Here is a 21,840-nt window from a genome sequence, read left to right as displayed (position 1 = left end):
GGCAAGGGAAAAAATCACAAAATGAAACGAACATAGAAAGTCAACGAGTGCCATTAGTTTTGGTGTGCTTGTCTGTCCTTGTTTGGCCTTTCGTGGTTATATGTCTTGCCTGATTACATGTTTTTCTGCCAAAGGGGATCCTCTGCCTTCTTTTTCAACCAAGGCCAAAATTGCACAGTCTCTCCAGAAACACCAGTCCTCGATAATGAATGGATCATTGTTTTATAATGTGTTTTGGAATCAGTTACTGTTCCAATGGTCCAGAACAAGTCCGTCTTTGATAACAGCATTTTTTTTTTTTTTTATGTAGAAAGGGAGACTAAGTAATCTAGACTATGTAAAGTTCAGATCTAGAGTCTTATCTAATGTGTCAGTGGTTGGTGTTCTAGAATGAGTTAGTGTTCTAGAATGGGTCACTTTATTATAACGGCTCAGTGGTCTAGAACGGGTCAGTGTTTAACAATCTTATTCCCCATATATTTCATTCATATATATGCAGTGAAATCCAAAATCCTGGTTCTGCCACCGGACTCTAGAACACATTGGCTGTGTTCATGTTTCAGTTCTCATATACAGTACATATGTAGAACACGAATGTGTCTCACTTTAACCAGATTGTTAAGGACAATTATATGTATATCTAATGAACACTGCTTTCCCATAATGCCAAGTGAAAAGGGTGATTTGACTAATAGTCTAGAATGGGTTTAAACTAACCGGTCAGCTCGGAACTCTAATAGTAGACTATTCCGATTTTGTGGTTCTATGAGTGAGGGAACGTGAGTTAATTATTTGTCCTAGTTACACTCCAAAAACTACTGTTGGATTTATTTTTGTGTGGTGAGAGTGTTGAGAGCGTTTTTGCAGATAAGGAGTGAGAGACAGGTGAAGACAGCCATGACTGTACAAGTGAGATCTTTGAGTAGTGTGTGTGTGTGTGTGTGTGTGTGTGTGTGTGCATGTGTGTGTGTCTATCTCACTCCACATCAAATCACTGGTGTGAATCTCAGACCAAAGACCATGTGTGCAGCTCCATTGTTCATTCTGTCTGTTGCTGCACAAACACGCAGCTTCACAATGTCATTAGAAAGGAGAGAGAATCCACAGAAACAAACAACAAACAAACAACAGATGTATGATGCACTGTGTGCTGTAAAAAAAAAGAAAAAAAAGAACTGAGGTCGAGAGAGAGAGGAATGTTTAAATTCACGTGAATGTGTTGTACACAAATACATCCGGCCTTAATTATCACACTGGATACTAATGAATTTATTTACACAAGAAATATGCTATTCAAGAAAATCCGGTTAGCTGAGAAAACGTTCATAGCATACACTTTTCCGTGTATAAATTTGCTTAAATTTACATATCTATTAATCTATAAATCCGTGCACGTATTATGCTGCTGTTTTGGTTTCTGGATTTAGTACAGGTTTATGTTTGAAGCGCTGATTTGTGACATGTCTTTGTGTGTACACTTCACAGGGTGAGGTGAAGGGTCGTGTCTTTCAAACAAGCCAAATACTTTGAGTCATTCTTGCCTCACTGGATCTGCGAGTGGCTAAACATGGAACAGAAAAAATCAAACTTATTTAATTGAATTGTCCAGGCAAATCTGCAAATGACTATGAGAACTGAAAAAAACAAACAAATAGAACTGATTTCCATCCATGTAACAACCCCCTGTCATTCGTCATGGAGTCTTGGGGGTTCCCGGACCCTACTTTGAGAACCATTAATTGAGGTGAGATATTCTGGTGAACTACATGTAGACCATAGAAAGACAACATGTATTCAGACATTGTATTTCATATTGTGCCCACAAGACCAACATTGACCTAATTAGAGAGCACAGATTTGGGCTCTCTGGGGTCTAAAGCTTTTCTGAGATGTGTGAACTCATTGTCCTTGGTGTAGAGCTGGTCCGCACCTTCTCGAGCTATGCGTACGGTGTATGGATCGCTTCTAGATGTGTGTTCCAGTGAATTGCGGGGGTCGAATATTAAAAATCATTCAGTGTGACATTCTGCTGTACATTGTGGTTGTTTCGACAAAATTCAACAAACATTAAACCTGGGAGTCAATGAGGCCTTTGCTTCCTACAGTCGGGTTGCTTACTTTTTTACTCGTACGTATACCATGTGTCACGAATCGTGACGGTGCAGAGATAGGACGGATGCGTGCAGGATGAACAGTTGTTTATTAGAAAGAGAGACAGGCAGACAAATCCAAAACGTGATCCAAAACGTAATCCACAAACATGCAAGAGGTCAGGCGATTGGCAAACAGGCATACACGGGGCAAGGCAGGAATCTAGGTCGATAAACAAAACAAGAAACGAACTATGTCGAGGGACTGGAAGCGGATAATCCAGCGCGAACTAACTCTAAACATGGACCGTAACTATGACTATGATACGAGCTAAACCAACTCCAAACATTTAATCTTCCGCCCTGTGTGCTGGGAGGCGCGCGGTATATATGCGGACATAATCAGCGTCTAAACTGCTTGCAGCTGAGAGCAATACAGACCCACGTGAAATCCCAGCCAATGACAGAACAGGGAGGAGACATGACAGAAACATAAACAAAACACACGTGTCCAGATGTCACTACGGTCAATAACGGAAAAGCACACTGCTTCAAGGGGGAATCGTGACACCATACAGTTGTCAGTAAAGGATTAAAACTCTACGGAAACTCTACGGAACCTTGGGCCATAGAATAGATATGTTGTCTTTCTGAAGAATGAAAAATCAGGTGGTAGAAGCCATTACTGAGCGTTCCAGCTCAATGGATAACTATCAGGTTCACACAGGAAGACACACACAAGACATCAAAGGACTGAAAGACAAGTGATCAGAATGGCAGAAGACTGCATTGGAAATGTGCTGGGTCCAGGGATAAGGTCTGAGAAAAGGCATCATTAGATTGTGTGGAACCAAATCGAGCCTTTGACTGAACGGCATCAAGGTTCAACGAATATTTGATTCCTACCAAGCACTGGATCACAATATTGTGGCCTGATCAAGGATATTCCTTTTGTATCCATAGATACCTGAGAAAGTTAATGTAGTGCTTCTTTAAAACGTAAACTAGACATTAATAACCAGCAGTACAGGCTCTGGTGAAGGCTGTTGATAGCTACTGATTGGAAAGTTGTCCTTCAAGTCCAGTCACTCCCAAGCTGTCACTGTTGAGTCCTCGAGCAAGAGCCTTAACCCTTCTTTTGATAAACGTGTCACCTAGACGTACATGTTCTACCTTTAAGGGTACATTTACTTCGTACCTTGCGAGTGATTGAAATCACCACACCGCTGGTGTGAGAATGTCTGAGAAGATCTGAGTTACTTCTAAGTAGTGGTTTGAAAGCCTGGAATACCAGAAGTGGTTTGATAGCAAGGTCTAGCAGGAACACCAGACCAACCAAAGAGGAAAATAAAAGGAATGGTGGTGGTGGGGGGCATAAAAACTGTATTCCGTTGTTCCAGAATGTTCCAGACTGAAACTTGTAGTGAAGCAACTTAATATATGCAGATTGTGCAGCAGGAAATGGACAAATTCATTTGAAGTAGAAACGATTTCGAGACCTAAAACTATTGGCAATCATTAAATCCTCACAATCACAGGTTTGCTTTCTCCTGGAAGAATTCCTTTTGCCGTATGGATCCGTTACACAATTCCATGTTACGATGCCACTTTTGTGCACACAGGTTTGCAAAGTGGTAGGTTCTTCTGTTTGTTGTTGTTTTTTTTTTTCTTAATATCCTTTCAAACAGTGCTTTTTGGATGCAAGTCAATAAGGCATTCTGTCACCTCCGCTGACCGCATTCTGTCACCTCCGCTGACCACAACAAATAAAAAATCATGCTACTCGGCACTCTTGCCAGACCTGATGTAGACCACACCAGAGAGCCCCAGAACACCATTTTTAAAAGGACTGGTCCAAATGGACCAAAATCTTCTGGCCAACAAGCCTGAGTCCAAAAAAAGGTGTGAGTGACCTATGAGTAAACCCACACCTGAAATACAAGGAGCAACCCTCTGTGGACAATAATGTACACACTCTTAATAAAGAGTACAGCTGTGCTGAAAGAGGAAAGAAGGTGACCATTGATATCCATTGTCTCTGAAGGTCTGTGACACTGTCACCTGTTTACACCACCATCCTGACATGTTTACTCCGCAGGTCTCCAACCAATTCACACCTCCACATCCTGGTGCTGAAATGATATCAGATCACAAGTGTGAATAATACAGTGTTTCAATACATTATATGGCCAAAACTTTGTGGACACCTGAGCATCACACCCATATGTGTTTGTTGAACATTAAAACCGTGCGCCGACCGGCAGGAAGAGTGAGGCGAGGTGACAGACAGGAAGAGTGACGCGAGCTGACAGACAGGAAGAGTGAGGTGAGGTGACCGACAGGAAGAGTGAGGCGAGCTGACCGACAGGAACAGTGAGGCGAGCTGACAGACAGGAAGAGTGAGGCGAGCTGACCGACAGGAACAGTGAGGCGAGCTGACAGACAGGAAGAGTGAGGCGAGCTGACCGACAGGAACAGTGAGGCGAGCTGACAGACAGGAAGAGTGAGGCGAGCTGACAGACAGGAAGAGTGAGGCGAGGTGACAGACAGGAAGAGTGACGCGAGCTGACCGACAGGAAGAGTGAGGCGAGCTGACCGACAGGAAGAGTGAGGCGAGCTGACCGACAGGAACAGTGAGGCGAGCTGACCGACAGGAAGAGTGAGGCGAGCTGTCCGACAGGAAGAGTGACGCGAGGTGACAGACAGGAAGAGTGACGCGAGGTGACAGACAGGAAGAGTGACGCGAGGTGACAGACAGGAAGAGTGAGGCGAGCTGACCGACAGGAAGCGTGAGGTGAGATGTCTGACAGGCAAGCTGACAGACAAGACAATGGCGGAAGATTTGGTTTTATATCAGCGAGTTTGTCATTGTACTGTTTTGTTGTTGTTGTGTTTTTCATTAAGAATAATAATGAACCCACCATTAAAGCAATTGCCGCCCAGGCATTCATAAGCGATTTAAAAGCGAAAGGGAAAAGAGGGAAAAGTGCCAAGGAAGTGCCAAAGCCCCATTTCACAGCAACTTTCTTCTGGCGAGCTCTGCAGGCAAGGTTACCATCTTCTATTAAGTTTCCCTCAGCATTTTTATGAAATCCTATACACGGCCACATTTCGGATTTGGTCCTCTATGAAGGTTGGAAAATCTCCCGAGCGCCGTCGCTGCCTTCCGCCGTGTTCTCTAACTGAACTAAATGTTCGCAGCGAGCCTAGTGGCAACCGTCCATCACTTTATAGTCAAATTTAAGACCTGTTTAAATGATTTCAGTGTGTGTATCAGTACGTTTTGTACATTTTCAGCACATTTTAACAACGCCGTGATAATGATAACCGTGATAGTTTTGCTCACAATAATGGTGATATGAAATTTTCATACCGTTACATCTCTACAGCATGTGAAGACATTCAGTTGTGTGCTTCCACCTTTGCGACAACACTTTGGGGAAGAACCACATATGGGTGTGATGGTCAGGTGTCCACAGGCGCTTGGCCATAACGTGCGACAGGGATTTCGCCTGACATTGAGCAGAATTAATGAATCTGAGACAAGTGGGAAACATGTCAAATCTTCATGGTTAAATCATAAGTCTATGAGAGTGTGTGTGTGTGTGTACAGAGCTGTGATAGTGATTAATGAGATGAAAAGGCGGAGAGTGTGATGGAGGGAGGTCAGTCTTTGAGTGTGTGTTTTGTTTTGATCTTTTCTGTGAGTGTCTAATGAGTTCTGCTTTAAAGTGATGAGAGCAGCTAAGATCGTCCGCTTCTGATCTGGAACGCAAAATGAAACCTTTCACACTTCGAACTTGCCAGTTATTTTTACATTTAGTTTTAGTCTCATTTGCACTGCGGTTACGTTTTATAACCGGTTCGCTATCTCCGGTTCTGAAAGTACGTACTCTAGTAAACATGATTAAAACGTAATAATGAATTACAATAAAGATAAGATAAGACCAAGAATCCAGAGATTTACTATTGGCACGGTCGACGATCACTCAAACAGCACACACACACACATCACAGCGAGGTTCACTCATCCAGAACCATCGTTCCCCGGAGAGGAATGTGTCATGCCAAGCTTGTATCACGACGTAAATGAGCTGAATTTCAGTCCAAACCCTGGACAAGCCCAAACATCCTGTCAGTGCTTCCATTCAGCTTACCATAGAGTTCCACTGATCAGAACTGACAAGACAAATAATCCAGTGTGCAGGGAGGAGAACAGTATAGAACAGTGACCTACTGACCAGCACTGGTCCATTCTAAAACAATAAACTACTGAACAGCACCGGCCCATTTTAGAACACTGATCAGCACCGGCCTATTCTAGAACAGTAACCTACTGACCAGCTCTGGCTCATTCTAGAACGCTGACTCACTGACCTATATTGGAAAATTCTACAACACTAACTCATACCAAGGCATTCAGGATCACTGACTAATTCTATTGCACTCTAGTTCTGAATGCTCTAGATCAGGGGTGTCCGATCTTATCCGGAAAGGGCCGGTGTGGGTGCAGGTTTTCATTCCAGCCGAGCAGGAGCTACACCTGATTCCACCTGTTTAATCAGTTGATCTTGGCTTTCAGTAGATTCAGTTGTGGCTTCTGCTTGGTTGGAATGAAAACCTGCGCCCACACCGACCCTTTCCGGATAAGATCGGACACCCCTGCTCTAGAGCATTCAGAAATATCGACCCAATCCCACCAGCAGTCTCGTTGGTTACAGTGGTGTTAGGGGCAGGATCTGCAATCTGACTGGGTACAATAATATTGGGGTAGGAACTGCAGTCTGATAGGTTGTAGCAGCATTATGGGCAGGAACTGTGGAATGATTGGTTACAGTGGCATTATGGGTGGGAACCGTGATCTGATTGGTTACAGTGGCATTATGGGTGGGAACCATGATCTGATTGGATACAGTGGCATAATGGGTGGGAACCATGATCTGATTGGATACAGTGGCATAATGGGTGGGAACCATGATCTGATTGGATACAGTGGCATTATGTGTGGGAACCATGATCTGATTGGTTACAGTGGCATTATGGGTGGGAACCATGATCTGATTAGTTACAGTGGCATTATGTGTGGGAACCATGATCTGATTGGTTATAGTGGCATTATGGGTGGGAACCATGATCTGATTGGTTACAGTGGCATTATATGTGGGAACCATGATCTGATTAGTTACAGTGGCATTATGTGTGGGAACCATGATCTGATTGGTTATAGTGGCATTATGGGTGGGAACCATGATCTGATTGGATACAGTGGCATTATGTGTGGGAACCATGATCTGATAGGTGGCAGCAGCATTATGGGTGGGAACTGTGATCTGATTGGATACAGTGGTCATGTGGGCAAGAACAGTGATCTGACTGGAAGCTGTGGTATTATAGGCGGGAACTGTGGTCTGATTGGATCATTTCTACACATCCACAGCTGTATACTATAGAGTTGCCCAGTGCTACATGTGTTGAAATTGTCCTGAGTATGATCATCAGGGCGATTTTGTTTTCTCATTAGAGTGTTACAGGTATGTTAAATGAAGTTGTCCACTGTTGAAAGTTTGGGACTTGATTGTAAAGTATTTTTTAGCAAGTGAAGGCTTTAGGCTATCCACGTGAGAACATACTCAGCCATGTTCAGGATATCCATGTGGTACCATCCACAGCAATCACACAGCGAGCTTTCGGCTAGGCATCCTCAGCAGCAGCGAGTCCTTCTCCGGTGAAGGTGGCTTCGAGCAGAAGTAGAGCACCAGGATGGATCAGGCAGGTCCAGAGGGCAGGCAGCTCATCAGGAGGAACATGTAGCTCGATAGATACAAAGAAAGAGAGACAGAGATAGAGAAAACACAGATTATCAGGTATGCTCTTGTCCTGTAATTGTTTACGATGATTTACACCTTGCGCAGCCACAACATATCTAATAACCAAATTATTACTAGGCTTGAAGCCATTACGTGTGGTTCGTGTTGTTATATAGTAAAAGTACAAAGGCAGCTGTCCTCTCACACACACAATCTTATCCTACAGATCGCACAGCACAAACACTTTACCGCACAGTGAGAAGAGGGGGGGCAAATCATTCTTCACACTAGTGAGTGAGCGCTGAGCCGATTACACAGCGGATTTTACAGAGAGAACACTCGAGCTGATGCATAGTAATTCCATCTCACAGAAATTGATATTGATCTATTTTTCATCTCCTCAAACAACAGCCTCACTCTAACACGTCATAGACATCAGAACACCACACTGATGGACAGCTTGTCCTCCTCTGTGTGTGTGTCTTCAGTATGTATGTCATGCATTTAAAAGCACATACATATAAACATGTCATTGTAGCTAGTTTTGTTGTTCATAGTTTCCTTGTCCTTTAAGCTCCAGTGTCCCCTCCTTTCCAGTGTCCTATAGTTTCCAGTGTCCCTTAATTTCCAGTGTCCTCTAGTTTCCAGTGTCCCCTAATTTCCAGTGTCCCCTCCTTTGCAGTGTCCCCTAATTTCCAGTGTCCCCATGTTTCCAGTGTCCCTTAATTTCCAGTGTCCTATAGTTTCCAGTGTCCCCATGTTTCCAGTGTCCCTTAATTTCCAGTGTCCCTTAGTTTCCAGTGTCTCCTAATTTCCAGTGTCCTTTCAGTTTCCAGTTTCCTTTAGTTTCCAGTGTCCTCTAGTTTCTGGTGTCCCCTAATTTCCAGTGTCCCCTAGTTATCAATATCCTCTAGTTTCTGGTGTCCCTTAATTTCCACTGTCCCCTCATTTTCAGTGTCCTCTAGTTTTGTGTCCCATAGTTTTCAGTGTCCCTTAATTCCCAATGTCCTCTAGTTTTGTGTCCCCTAGTTATCATTGTCCTCTAGTTTCTAGTGTTCCCTAGTTTCATCTCCTCTGATGCCCAGTGTTCCCCTAGCTTGTCCTGTCCCCTAGTTTCCTAGTCCTACTACTTAATATCAAATATTCCCCAGTTTTTCTGTGTCGCCTAGATTTTCTTGTCCATTCAGTGCCCCCAGTTTTCTCTAGAGGCTTTTAAATGTCCCCTGGTGTCCTTGTCCTATTAGTGTCCCCCAGTTTACAGTATCTCCCAAGTTTCCAGCATCCTTGTTCATTAGTTTTAATGTTTCCTTGTCCTTTAATTCCTAGTATCCCATTATTTCCAGTGTCCCCTACTTTATTGTTCCTTTGTTTCCCAGATCCATAGTTTCCCGTGTCCCCTACTTTCCGTCTTTTCTTTATCCTTGTTTTCTTGGTCCATACTTTCCAGTGCCTCCTAGCTGTTCATGGACATTCAGACTATGGAAGAGACAACAGTGCACAACAGAATATTTGGCATAAACATTGATGAGGGTCACAATGAGAACTGTTTATATGGAGATGAATATGAGACTTTTAATATGAGGATTTCAATATGCTCCTGTTGTAATTCTGTAAAATGTAAAGAGAGACAGCCGGAGCAGTAATGTCAGAACATCCTCATCCACAGTACAGGAGGGTTAAACACACACACACACACACACACACACACACACACAAAGTTCAGTGATTTTTAATTCTTTATTATATTTCCTCATTTCTACATTGAGATATATATATATATATATATATATATTTTCGTTCTCATGTGCGTGATACGCAGCGCAGGATGGTGATTGTGTTCCAGCGAGATGGAGCGAGCATTACCTGAGATTATCTCCTGATTACTGCACACTAATCCTGCTTCTGACTTCATGCTAATAGAGCCAGGATCAGCACATATATCCAGATAGAAAAACTTAATGAGAGAAATGAAGAAGGAAAGAAAAAAAAAAGAACGTAGAAAAAGGAAAGAAAAAGACAAAAGAAATAAATGATGTTAATAACTCACTAAAAACACGAAGATGTGTTTTTACTCTATCAGTACACCGTATCTCACTACACACAGAGGTCATGTGACAACTACAGTGTGTGCACCAAATAGTGCATTTATCTGTCAGGTTGTGTGTGTGTGTGTGTTTGTGTGCTGTTACATAGTGAGCAAGAAGTGATTGATGGTGCTGCCATGATCTGAGTCCATGGGGGAAATTACCCAGAATTCCTCTAATGGGCAGTACAAGCTCAGGATCAGAGCAGCTGGCAGAGTTTACAACATATACACCTCTCTTTCAGTTCTCTCTCTCTCTCTCTCTCTCTGTCTCTCTCTCTCTCTCTCTCTCAATTTTATCTCTCTGTATTTCTGTCTTTCTCTCTCTCCATCTCTTACTGTCTCGCTCCATCTCTTTCTATCTTTCGTCTCTCTCATCACTCATTCTCTCTCTCTCTCTCTCTCTCTCTCTCTCTCTGTGTGTGTCTTTCATCTTACTCTCTCTCTATAGCTTTTTTCTGTATCTTCATCTCTCACTTTCTCACTTTCTCTCTATCTCTTTCCATCTTTTTCTCTCCATCTCTCTCTTTCTCTCCATCTCTCGCTTTCTCTACATCTCTTTCCGATTTTTTGTGTCTCAGTCTCTCTCCATCTCTCTCTCTTCAGCTCTCTGCGCCTCTTTCCGATGCTCTTCATTTTTTTCTTTCCTTCTTTCTTTATCTTTCAACAGTGTTTTCTTCTTTTTTTTTGTGTGTGTGTGTGTGTGTGTGTGTGTGTGGCCGTGTCAATAAATATTCCCACAAAAAAACGTGTATTAAACAAAAGGTCGAAAGAGAGAATTCTACATAAATATACTGTCCATGGTCACAGATATGACACAAAACAGTTTTTGTTTAATATCTGAACATCCTGGCTTTGTGAAACGTACCTCAAACAAGTTCAATTAAATTATTTTAATTAATGGCATATTTTTTTCCTAGATCAAGTAGAGGGAAAAAAATAATGATGGAATCAGCTTGTAATTTGCATTTCTAAAACAAATACCAGCACAAGCCTAAAAATGCAAATGAGCCTGCAGTTAAAAGAGCGTGCTTACACACCATAACCTTGGACTTTCTGAAAGGAAACATGGCCACGACAAGAGAGTTGTCAATTGAAGCAGTTGAAAGGATTATAAAACTCCTTCCTTCTTCAAGAAGGAAATTCGACACGGAGTGTAGCAAAAGATGTCGGTTGTCAGCTTTGTCTAAAATTTGGTGCGAGTATAAACAAAATGGGAAGGTTATGAAAGGAAAACGTACGGGTCGACCGAGGAAGACGTCAAGGCGTCAGGATGGAAAACTCAAAGCGATACTGCACAACAAAACAAATGGAAAACAAACAGGAGTTAATGTTTGTGACAGAACCATAAGACATTTACGTATAGAAAAGCCAAACGGAAACCAGCACTAACACCTAAACAGAAGAAAAAAGTTCACAGCGGGCTAAAGAGAAGCGATCGTGGAGTGTGGAGGATTGGATGAAAGGGATATTCAGTGAGGAATCAGTGATGAATCTGCATTGGCCAAGGAGATGATGCTGGAACTCTTGTCTGGTGCGGTTCTAATGAAACATATAAAGATGACCGCCCGAAGAAAACAATCGCCACTCATTTATGATACGGAGTTTCACGTCAGGTAAAGGACCAGAACAGACCTCAACAGTCACTGCACAGGTGTACATTGAAATTTTGGACACTTTTCTCATTCCATGACTAGAAATTAGGTTTGGTGATGATGAAATCGTTGTTCAGGATCGCCACAGAGCAAAGAGTGTTGAAGCTTTTCTTCAGGAAAGGAAGATCAGCTCAACGACACGACCAGCAAACACTCCGGATCTCAGTCCCACTGAAAATTTACGGTGGGAATGAAAAAAAATTGGTCCACGACAAGGCTCCGTCCTGCAACGCTGATCTGTGAGCCGCTATTCGAGAACGCTGGAACCAGCTTGATGGAGAATATTTTTTTTCATTAGAGAAGTCGACGCTTCAGAAGTCAGACCGTCATAAAAACCCGTAGAGGAGCAGCAAAGTTGGCGTGGGCGGCTGTGGATCAGGTGGTAGAGCGGGTTGTTCACTAATCGTAGGGTTGGTGGTTTGATTCCCGGCCCACGTGACTCCACATACCGAAGTGTCCTTGGGCGAGACACTGAACCCCAAGTTGCTCCCGATGGCAAGTTAGCACCTTGCATGGCAGCTCTGCTACCACTGGTGTGTGTGTGTGTGTGTGTGAATGGGTTAAAGAGACAGTGTAAAGCACTTTGGATAAAAGCGCTATATAAGTGCGCCATTTACCATTTAACAAAGTAATAATTGTGATTTTTTTTTTTTGTTGATGATTCCATACTTTTTTCCTCTACTTGATCTGGAAAAACAATGCGCCATGAATTAAAATCATTTCATTTAATTAGTTCGAGGCTAAAAGTTGAAGCTAGAATGTTCAGCTATTAAACAAAAATGGCTTTGAGTCATATCTGTGATTTGTTTATTTGCTACGAAATGGAAAAACCCGGGTGAGCATCCTTTAAGTGTGGTGATTCCATCATTTTTGCCGGGGGTCGTAGCACCAAAGGGGGTGCAGAACTACACTATCCATCAGCCCCAGCAACGTCACTAATCACACCTGTTTACTCCTTTGGCTTGATTATTTAAGTTCTAGTTCTCACTGTCAAGCTTTTGGTGTTGTGTGTTCCACAGTATCGCTAATGGCCTGTATGTTCTTTGCTCCAGAAGCACGGTTCATGTTTGTGGTTCTTGTTGATTATTTTGTTTGCATTTTACTTAATAAATTGTCTGCACTTGCATCCCATGGTCACACCTCATTGCCATTATACATCACACCGTGAATCAGACTGTCAAGAATGTTGACACTATATTCACATATATATATATATGTATGTGTATGTATGTGTGTGTGTGTGTGTGTGTGTATATATATATATATATATATATATATATATACACACGTTGTTGTTTTATAATGATGAGCAATATCACGCATGACAGGTGCTGTGACAGTGGTGAGAAACGCTATATATGACGTTTTTTTAAAGCTTTTTTTTATATATAGTTGATGTGCTACTCGCTCCCTCAGTTACAGCATGTGACAAGCGTGTTAAGTATTAACAGAGACACACAAGAGGAAATGAGCCTGATCACGGCAGCCGTGAGCCATCCAGAAGCTCTTTAGAAAGATGGATTTGCAGAGATTTTCAGGTTAAGATCAGAACTGTGGAAAAAACGTTACAGCTCCGAATTACAGCTACTATAACGGTACTGTACGATTCTATCTTGTAGGAGAATTTCTTTCATTTGCCAGCTCTTTCATGTTTTCTTGGTCTCCTCTCATCCCGTCATTAGCACCAATCCATCGAGCTGTGTCGTCTCCTTTATCTGCAATCACTTTATCTGTGAAAATCCAAACCGCTTATCAGATTAGCATTAAAACCACGGTCGCTACTAATTACTGACCTCGAGTCTGCCGATGACGATCTCATTTACACTAATGTGGATGGGCGTCCGCTGATCTAAGTGCGCTAAGAGGACACTTGTAGAAGGTGTTATTGAATAATTCTGAACTTTTCATCATTTCTCAACAGTCAGATTCGATCAGAGATTCTGTGTCTCTGCAGTCATGTTATTATTGTCAGGTTAGAATAGGTTAGATCCAGGTTAGAATTTGAGGCAGATGCAGATGCGGACTATCCGTGAAAGGTTTAATAAAGTAACAAACAAAGCACAACACAATACACATGGATCGAAGACGAGTATAAGGCGATTCATGGGGACAGAACAAACGACGCATAGACACCTCGTGCGGTGCAGAATGTGACTGTATATACACACCGGTGCTAATGAGCTAAACGTGAAACAGGTGAATTTCGACATGTGACATGATGGGGTGCAGTGGCTGATGGGAAACGTTTCTAGTCCTCCAATTGTACACGGTTCTATCTAAGTAGCTCACAACTTAGCTTTTAATTGGATAGTAGTTTGGCTTTCTTTTATAAATCCAGACATTTAGCCCATTAGAAAGTTTGCACACAGTGCTGTTCTGTCACCTTGCCTTAAAGGACAAGATAAAAAAAACAAGAGCTTATTAGCAGCAACACTTGTTTTCCTCTCTTTCTGTCACTTTTATTTTCTTTTCCCTTTTCATCTTCCATGCTGGACTCACACAGAGGGACTCAGCTGCTGTGGTCTCTTGTCTTGATAAATTGGAGCTTGTGTTCCTTAAAAAAGCTGATATGAGTGATTGCTGAAGTGACCTTCACTCCCTGCACTCCACGCACACACTTCCTGCTTACTGTCTCATCATCCCGGTGTTGAGCTCCAGAGGTTGTAGAGCACCGTGCTGTAATGATTTGCGGCAAGGACATTTTTACTTTTCGGAGCGAAGATGATACGCTTGCATCTTCTCTGAGGTGTCTTTGTTTCTGCTCTCCATTTGGGTGGCGTGTGCCGACATCTTGTCACTCTCAGGTTTCGCGACTGCTTTCGCAATGTTTCCTTTGACGATGATTTTCGTCTTACCCTGTGGGTGTCCTTACCTGGATCAAGAAGGAACGGTAGTCGAAGGGCGCTGTGTTATTCACAATTTGTTCCTCTGACCTTTGGATTATCCACACACCTAATGATCATTTCACATGCTGTTTCTCACCTGCTGTTACTCACTAGCCCCTTCAGATCCTCCAGAATATATTTGTTATTTATCTATTTACTCATTTGATGTGCACTGAGTAATGTAGCCCATGAGCAGCAGCAGTACTAGGGACATAAATTATGCATTAAATAAGTTCTGTGATAAAATACTAAAGACTGCCTTTGGTTTTCAATGGCTGAATTCGAGAGGAGACATGAGGGGATGATATGCAGTAAAAATCAGAAGTGCGTGATGATGCTGTAAGTTTCCTCATCATCTGAGTCCTGCAAATGGCTTAGGCACAATTCAGAGAACGTGAATTACCCGTGTAGTTACACTGCAACCTCACCAGACCTGTGGGAGCTTTTAACCATCTGCTGCACGGTCGATTTGCTCTACTTACACGCACTTCAGTCAAAGCTCATAAAAGACAAAACAAATGCCACTGTTACTGCTCCCAGTTTGACCCTTGTGTTCTGTTCAGTACTTAGCAATGGCTATCCCATTGACCAAGGCCATCTCTTTACCATGGAGGCAGTGGAGGACGTGTGCCAATTGTAGAGATTTTATTATTTCCAAATATATTTGTTATTATCTCAGTCCCCAAAATATCTGATCATGCTGAGGATATAAATAAGAAATGGAAGAAACAGGACAGCCACTGATATAACCTTTTGTTTCAGATTTACACATTCTGGTTGTATTTGAACACATTTTTTGTTGTTGCTGTTCCAGGAAAACCCATATATGTGCAACAACGAGTGCGATGCATCCACAGAGGAACTTGCCCACCCTCCAGAACTCATGTTTGACTTCGAGGGTCGCAATCCCACCACCTTCTGGCAGTCCTCGTCTTGGAGGAAGTACCCTAAACCCTTGGCAGTGAACATCACACTATCCTGGAACAAGACCATCGAGCTGACAGATGACATCGTCATCACGTTTGAGTCAGGCCGTCCTGAGCAGATGGTGCTTGAAAAGTCCCTGGATTATGGGAAGACATGGCAGCCATACCAGTTCTATGCCACTGACTGTTTAGATGCCTTCACCATGGATCCAAAGTCGGTGCAGGACCTGTCCCAGAGCACGCTGCTGAACATCATCTGCACAGAGGAGTATTCACGTGGCTATGTCTGGAAGTATGACAAGACCGTGCGCTTTGAGATCAAGGACCGTTTTGCTCTGTTTGCTGGACCACGTCTCCACAACATGGCATCCTTATATGGCCAACTGGACACCACAAAGAACCTGCGAGACTTCTTTACCATCACAGACCTGCGCATCAGGCTCCTCCGACCCGCCACTGGGGCCACCATGGTGGATGAGGGCAACCTGTCCAGATACTTCTATGCTATCTCTGACATCAAGGTGCATGGCAGGTAAGAGATTTTTTTTTTGTTTTGCATATTGCTCCCTGAATGCTAAGTAGAAAAAGGTTATATCCTTATGGTATACCTGATAAGAATGCAATCTCAGTGGGTCAAGAGGTACAATCTGACCATTCTACAACTTGAACCTGAGGTAAAAAAAAATTTACTCTGAGGTACAATCTGCCTCTGAAGTACAAATCTGACAGAGATGCAACCTTACCCTGAGAAACAAGCGTAACCCTGAGATACAAATATGACGCCTTAAGATACAATCTGACGCTGATGTACAAAGATGACGAAGGCACAACTTCATCCTAAATTTGACCCTGATGTACAAATCTGACTGGGATGTACAACCTGACCCAAAGGTACACATCTGACCCAGAGATACAACCTGACCACAAGGTACAAATCTTTGACACATGCAATCTCACCTTAAGGTACAATCTGACCCTGAGGTACAATCTCATCTTAAGGTACAACCTGACCCTGATTCAGAGCTAGAACCTGACAGTAAAAGTACAAATCTGACACAGAGATACAACCTTACCTTGAGATACAATTGTAACCCTGAGATACAAACATGACACCTCAAGATACACGTCTGACATAAAGGTACAACCTGACCTCAAGGCACAAATCTTTGTCAGGTACTATCTCACTCTAAGGTATAATCTGACCCTGAGGTACAAATCTGACCCTGTCGTACAATCTCCATCTTAAAGTACAATTTGATTCTGAGGTACAAATCTGACCCTGAAGTACAAAATGACCCTGAGTTACAATCACCACCTTAAAGTACAATATAACCCTGAGGTACAATCTCACCTTAAGGTACAATCTGACCATGAGGTACAATCTGACCCTGAGGTACAAATCTAACCCTGAGGTACAATCTCATCTTAAGGTACAATCTGACCATGAGGTACAATCTGACCCTGAGGTACAAATCTAACCCTGAGGTACAATATGACCCTGAGGTACAAATCTGACCCTGAGGTACAATGTCACCCTAAGGTACAATCTGAACATGAGGTACAATCTGACCCTGAGGTAGAAATCTGACCCTGAGGTACAATCTCACCTTAAGGTACAATCTGACCATGAGGTAGAATCTGACCCAGAGGTACAAATGTAACCCTGAGGTACAATATGACCCTGAGGTACAAATCTGACCCTGAGGCACAATCTCACTTTAAGGTACAATCTGACCATGAGGTACAATCTGACCCTGAGGTACAAATCTAACCCTGAGGTACAATCTGACCTTGAGGTACAAACCTAACCCTGAGGTACAATATGACCCTGAGGTACAATCTGACCCTGAGGTACAAATCTAACCCTGAGGTACAATCTGACCTTGAGGTACAAACCTAACCCTGAGGTACAATCTCACCTTAAGGTACAATCTCACCTTAAGGTACAATCTGACCATGAGGTACAGTCTGACCCTGAAGCACAATATGACCCTGTGTTACAATCTCCACCTTAAAGTACAATATGAGCCTGAGGTCCAATCACACCTTAAGGTACAATCTGACCATGAAGTACAGTCTGACCCTGAGGTACAAATCTGACCCTGAGGTACAGTCTGATCCTGAGGTATAAATTTGACCCTGTGGTACAACCCCGCCATAAAGTACAATCTGACCTTGATTCTGAGGTATAACCTGACTGTGATTTAAAAATCTGACATAGAGATGCAACCTTAGACAAATATAACCCTGAGGTATAAATTTGACACCTTAACATAAAATCTAACCCTGAAATACAAAGATGTCTGGGATGTACTTCCTGACCCTGATGGACAAATCTGGTCCTGAGGTACAACTTTGTCTTAAGGTACAATCTGACTATGAGGTACACTGAAACAAAAATAAATCTGAAATTATAAATAGTCCTGTGTTATGGATATCTTGAAAGGAAATCACCTGGGTAGTGTGGATGGTGTCTCCAAAACCCTGAGGTGATCTGCAGTGTTCATCAGATTCACTCAGAGTCTAGAATGCATTTTCTTTTCGGTCTTCATAATACAATTCATATATATTGTAATGAGATTTTTTTTTACCCCTGCAAGCTAGTTCTAACAGGATAACCCTCCCCATGTAGACTGCATGCACATATCTCAGGGGAAATGTCAGTATTTTTACACTGCACATTACTGCATCATAACATCATGTTTTGTCATTATTAAAGTTGTTCTGATCAATAATCCTAGCCGAGTAAAGCATGCATGTTATGACCTTGGGTGCTGTACAGTAAGGCGATTAAAAAGGATTGGGATCATAAGCATCTGGATTGGATATAATCTGGCTTCCTTGGTTGAATTAAAGCCCTGTATAAGCCTCATTGCTTAATAAATTTGTCATTGTGCCTAGTCTCGTGTTATTGAACCCGGTAGGTTTAATCAGGTTCGTGTCCTTAGTATGCCCTGCGTGTATTCTGGGAATTTAACTAACAGTGAAATTTTCATATTTTCATTAGGTGGCCAACGAAATACATATCATTCCTAAACACAGGTGGTGTTTATGATCTGTCACTTATGCTTTTCTTATTATAATGATGTCGTAATAGTGCTTCATATATTGCCACAGTGATTTCACACTAAATCACATTAAGGAAAACCCAAACCCAGATCAGAATGTAGACAATCCCATGTCTAATCTAATCTCAGATCTCAAAACCTGGACCACAATTTAGGCAGTCCTAGACCCAATGTAAACCAAGCACTAGGACCAGTCGTAAACCCAGACAAGAATGTAGACAATCCCAGGCTTAATCTAATCCCAGGCCCAATCTTAAAACCTGGACAAGAATTTAGGCAGTCCTAGACCCAATCTAATCCAAACACTAGGACCGGTCCTAAACCCAGACCAGAATGTAGACAATCCCAGATCCCATTATAAACCAAATCTTAGGACCAGACCCAAAAAATGGCATTGATACATATAATTATTATCACATGTGATTCCATGTTACTTCTCTCAGGCTTCAGAAGAACTGACCTGCTGTGGTGAAATCGGTGAAGCTACACATACCACTAGCGCCACTACCAGACTGATTTCCTAGTGTATATGAGATCAGCATAATATCATCTCTCTGATAAAACACTAATTATAAGCGGTTGGTGCCTCAAGGAGTTTGCAACCTGCTAAAACTGACACCATGTGATCCCACAGCCTGAATGTGTGAATTTCCCTGTTTTGACACCTGGCCTGGTAAATTATGAAGATTACTTTCTAATTATATGTAGATCCTGGCTGACACTTGTCTGTGAAACAGATGAGGCAACATGAAAGTGGGAGTATCCATGTCCAGGGTCCTTTATTATTAGAGGGCATATTCAAAACACAAAAGCAGGCTGGCAAATGTATGGGACAATAACCATGTCCAAACCTGTCACAAAGCAAATCCTGAATTATTAAATGCAAATGAAATTTATTAGTGATAGGTGTTGTCATGAGTGACATTCATGATGACTGGATTAGTATTCTATTGACGTCTTTCACCTTTAACCTCAGGTCTTGACTAAGTAAGGATTAAAACACTTGTGTTGTGCTGCTATTAGGGATGTCACGATACCAAAAATCTAGTAGTCGCTACCGATACCACCGAAAGTACTCGATACTCGACACCAAAGTCGATACCATGATGTGTAAATAAAAATAAAAACTCTCCTGACTCACCTGGTGGACATCCTCCTCTGGCTGATACTGGCAAAGAGAGAGACATACTGTCTGACCATGACTAATAAAACAGTGGAGGCTACAAGTGCAACAATTACCGGCAACAATGCCAGCTGCCACAAACAAACATAATATAGGCCTGTGTTTCAGGACAAGGATTAGAAGTTTTACAGTTTGTGTACGATTTTTATATGACTTGAAACTCACTCACCTTGAAATCTTTGAAGAGATCGGGGTACCTGTCTTCAGGTGCTTCGCCAAATTCAAGGTGTTTCCTCTCTTTGTTTGAAATGAGTGATGGCATCGGTTGCACACCGGCTTCAGAGCATCAATTATATGTTTGTTGTCATCCGCCTTCAACGCGAAGTATTTCCATATTCGACTCTTACCACTTTTCCTCACAACGAGTCGGGGCGGAGATACACTCGTCTCCATCTTCTGTAGTGTTTCCCGTGTGCTTGTAGGCGTTCTTCTTCTTCTTTACCACTTGTGGACCGACTAAAACACTTGCACGTATTTGCTGCCCCCTTCAGTTCCGCAAGAATCGCAAACACCGGTACCTTCATTACGAACGGTACCCACGCTACTGCAGAAAAACAAGTACCGTCACGTTTTAAGAATGTTGGTACCGAAGTATCGGTTCTCGTGACATCCCTAGCTGTTATTGGAAAATAATCAACACAGCGTGGTGAGTTACTGTTACCATCCAAGACTTTATTATTTTCCTATAACAGCATGTCTCACAGTGCGTGATTCCTCATGTACTACAACAATTTTATAACAATTACATTTACATTTATTCACTTAGCAGACGCTTTTATCCAAAGCGACTTACAAATGAGAAAAATACAAGCAAAGCGATATATCAAGCAGAGAACAATACAATACAATTACACATTTTCATCCATGTATATCCTTACTGGGTCATGGGGAACCTGGAACCTATCCTAAGGAGCATGGGGCACAAGGCGGGGTACAGCCTGGACAGGGTGCCAGTGCATCCCAGGGCACAATCACATACACACCCATTCACACACTACGGAAACACCAATCAGCATACAATTCATGTCTTTGGACTGGGGGAGGAAACCCCCGCAGCACGGGGAGAACATGCAAACGCCACACACACGAGGCCGTGGCGGGAATCGAACCCTCGACCCTGGAGATGAGAGGCAAACGTGCTACTTTTATCCCTTAACCAGAAGTCAGTTTTCCCAACAGATTTTCTCAGCCACTTAGTACACTAGTGTTAAGATCAAAGCTTAAACCAATATTTTACAAATATTGTAAATAACCTTCCAGGTAACCTTCCAAGGAAGGAATAAAAAAAAAAAGACTATTGCACCTTTAATAACACTGTGATATAAGTGGGAACATAAACCTTGTAGGGTGTTAGTTTTCTTGGCATATTGTTGTAGTTGCTGTGGATTTTATTTGATAGCAGTTTTGACAGATTACTCGAACAAGATGGCAGAACAGGGAACACAGAATACATTCTGACATCTCACTAAAACGTTCACCAGGTCGAAACAAACCAACAGAAAACAGGGAGGACACTGAAGACTACACAACGATAGAAGAGGAGGAGTTCGGGTGTGATGTTTCTGCCCATCTTCAGCTGTTACATCAGTCCATATCGACTCGTTCAGGATTAATGGCCGTGTAAGGGAAGCGTCGAAGCTGTGCCTCAGCAGGCGGATGATTCAGAGGAAAGTTAGTGAAGATGTGTGTAGATTAATGGAACGAGACCCATATCACTCGTTCCCCTGCAGTGCACTTAAGTGTTTAGTGCTTAAAGGGCAATTAGACTGCCACGCTCCGGTTTGAAAATTCATTAAAGTGTGCTGGGTAATGCAGAGTTCAGCCTCTGCCCTCGCTCTTTGTACATCATTTTCGGCCCGTGTTCAGACACTTTGTAGGTTATTAGTTTCTTGACATATTGTTGTAGTTGCTGTGGATTTGATTTGATTGCAGTTTTGACAGGGTTTACTCGAACAACATGGCAGGAAAGCGAACACAGAATACATTCTGACATCTCGCTAAAACTTTCACGAGGTCGAAACAAACGAACGAACAGAAAACAGGGAGGACAGCGAGGACTACGTGATAGAAAGGGAGGCGTCTGGGTGTGATATTTCTGCCCATCTTCAGCTATTACAGAATACACAATACATTACATGTGTTC

The 21,840-nt window shown here is 42.5% G+C and overlaps 1 protein-coding gene across 3 annotated transcripts in view; it reads left to right on the top strand.

The window, feature by feature from the left end:
- ntng1a (netrin g1a) overlaps nt 1-21,840 on the top strand; it is a 185,063-nt gene that overhangs the window by 72,874 nt on the left and 90,349 nt on the right. For all 3 annotated transcript variants that reach the window (XM_053622034.1, XM_053621951.1, XM_053622117.1), the window contains exon 3: nt 15,335-15,978. In XM_053622034.1, the coding sequence (XP_053478009.1) occupies nt 15,335-15,978 (644 nt within the window). The remainder of the gene's footprint in view (nt 1-15,334; nt 15,979-21,840) is intronic.

This window comes from Ictalurus furcatus, chromosome 1 (genome assembly GCF_023375685.1).
Source record: "Ictalurus furcatus strain D&B chromosome 1, Billie_1.0, whole genome shotgun sequence".
NCBI lineage: Eukaryota > Metazoa > Chordata > Actinopteri > Siluriformes > Ictaluridae > Ictalurus > Ictalurus furcatus.
Note: the sequence above shows the minus strand (reverse complement) of the source record. Positions and strands in the feature narration are given on the sequence as shown.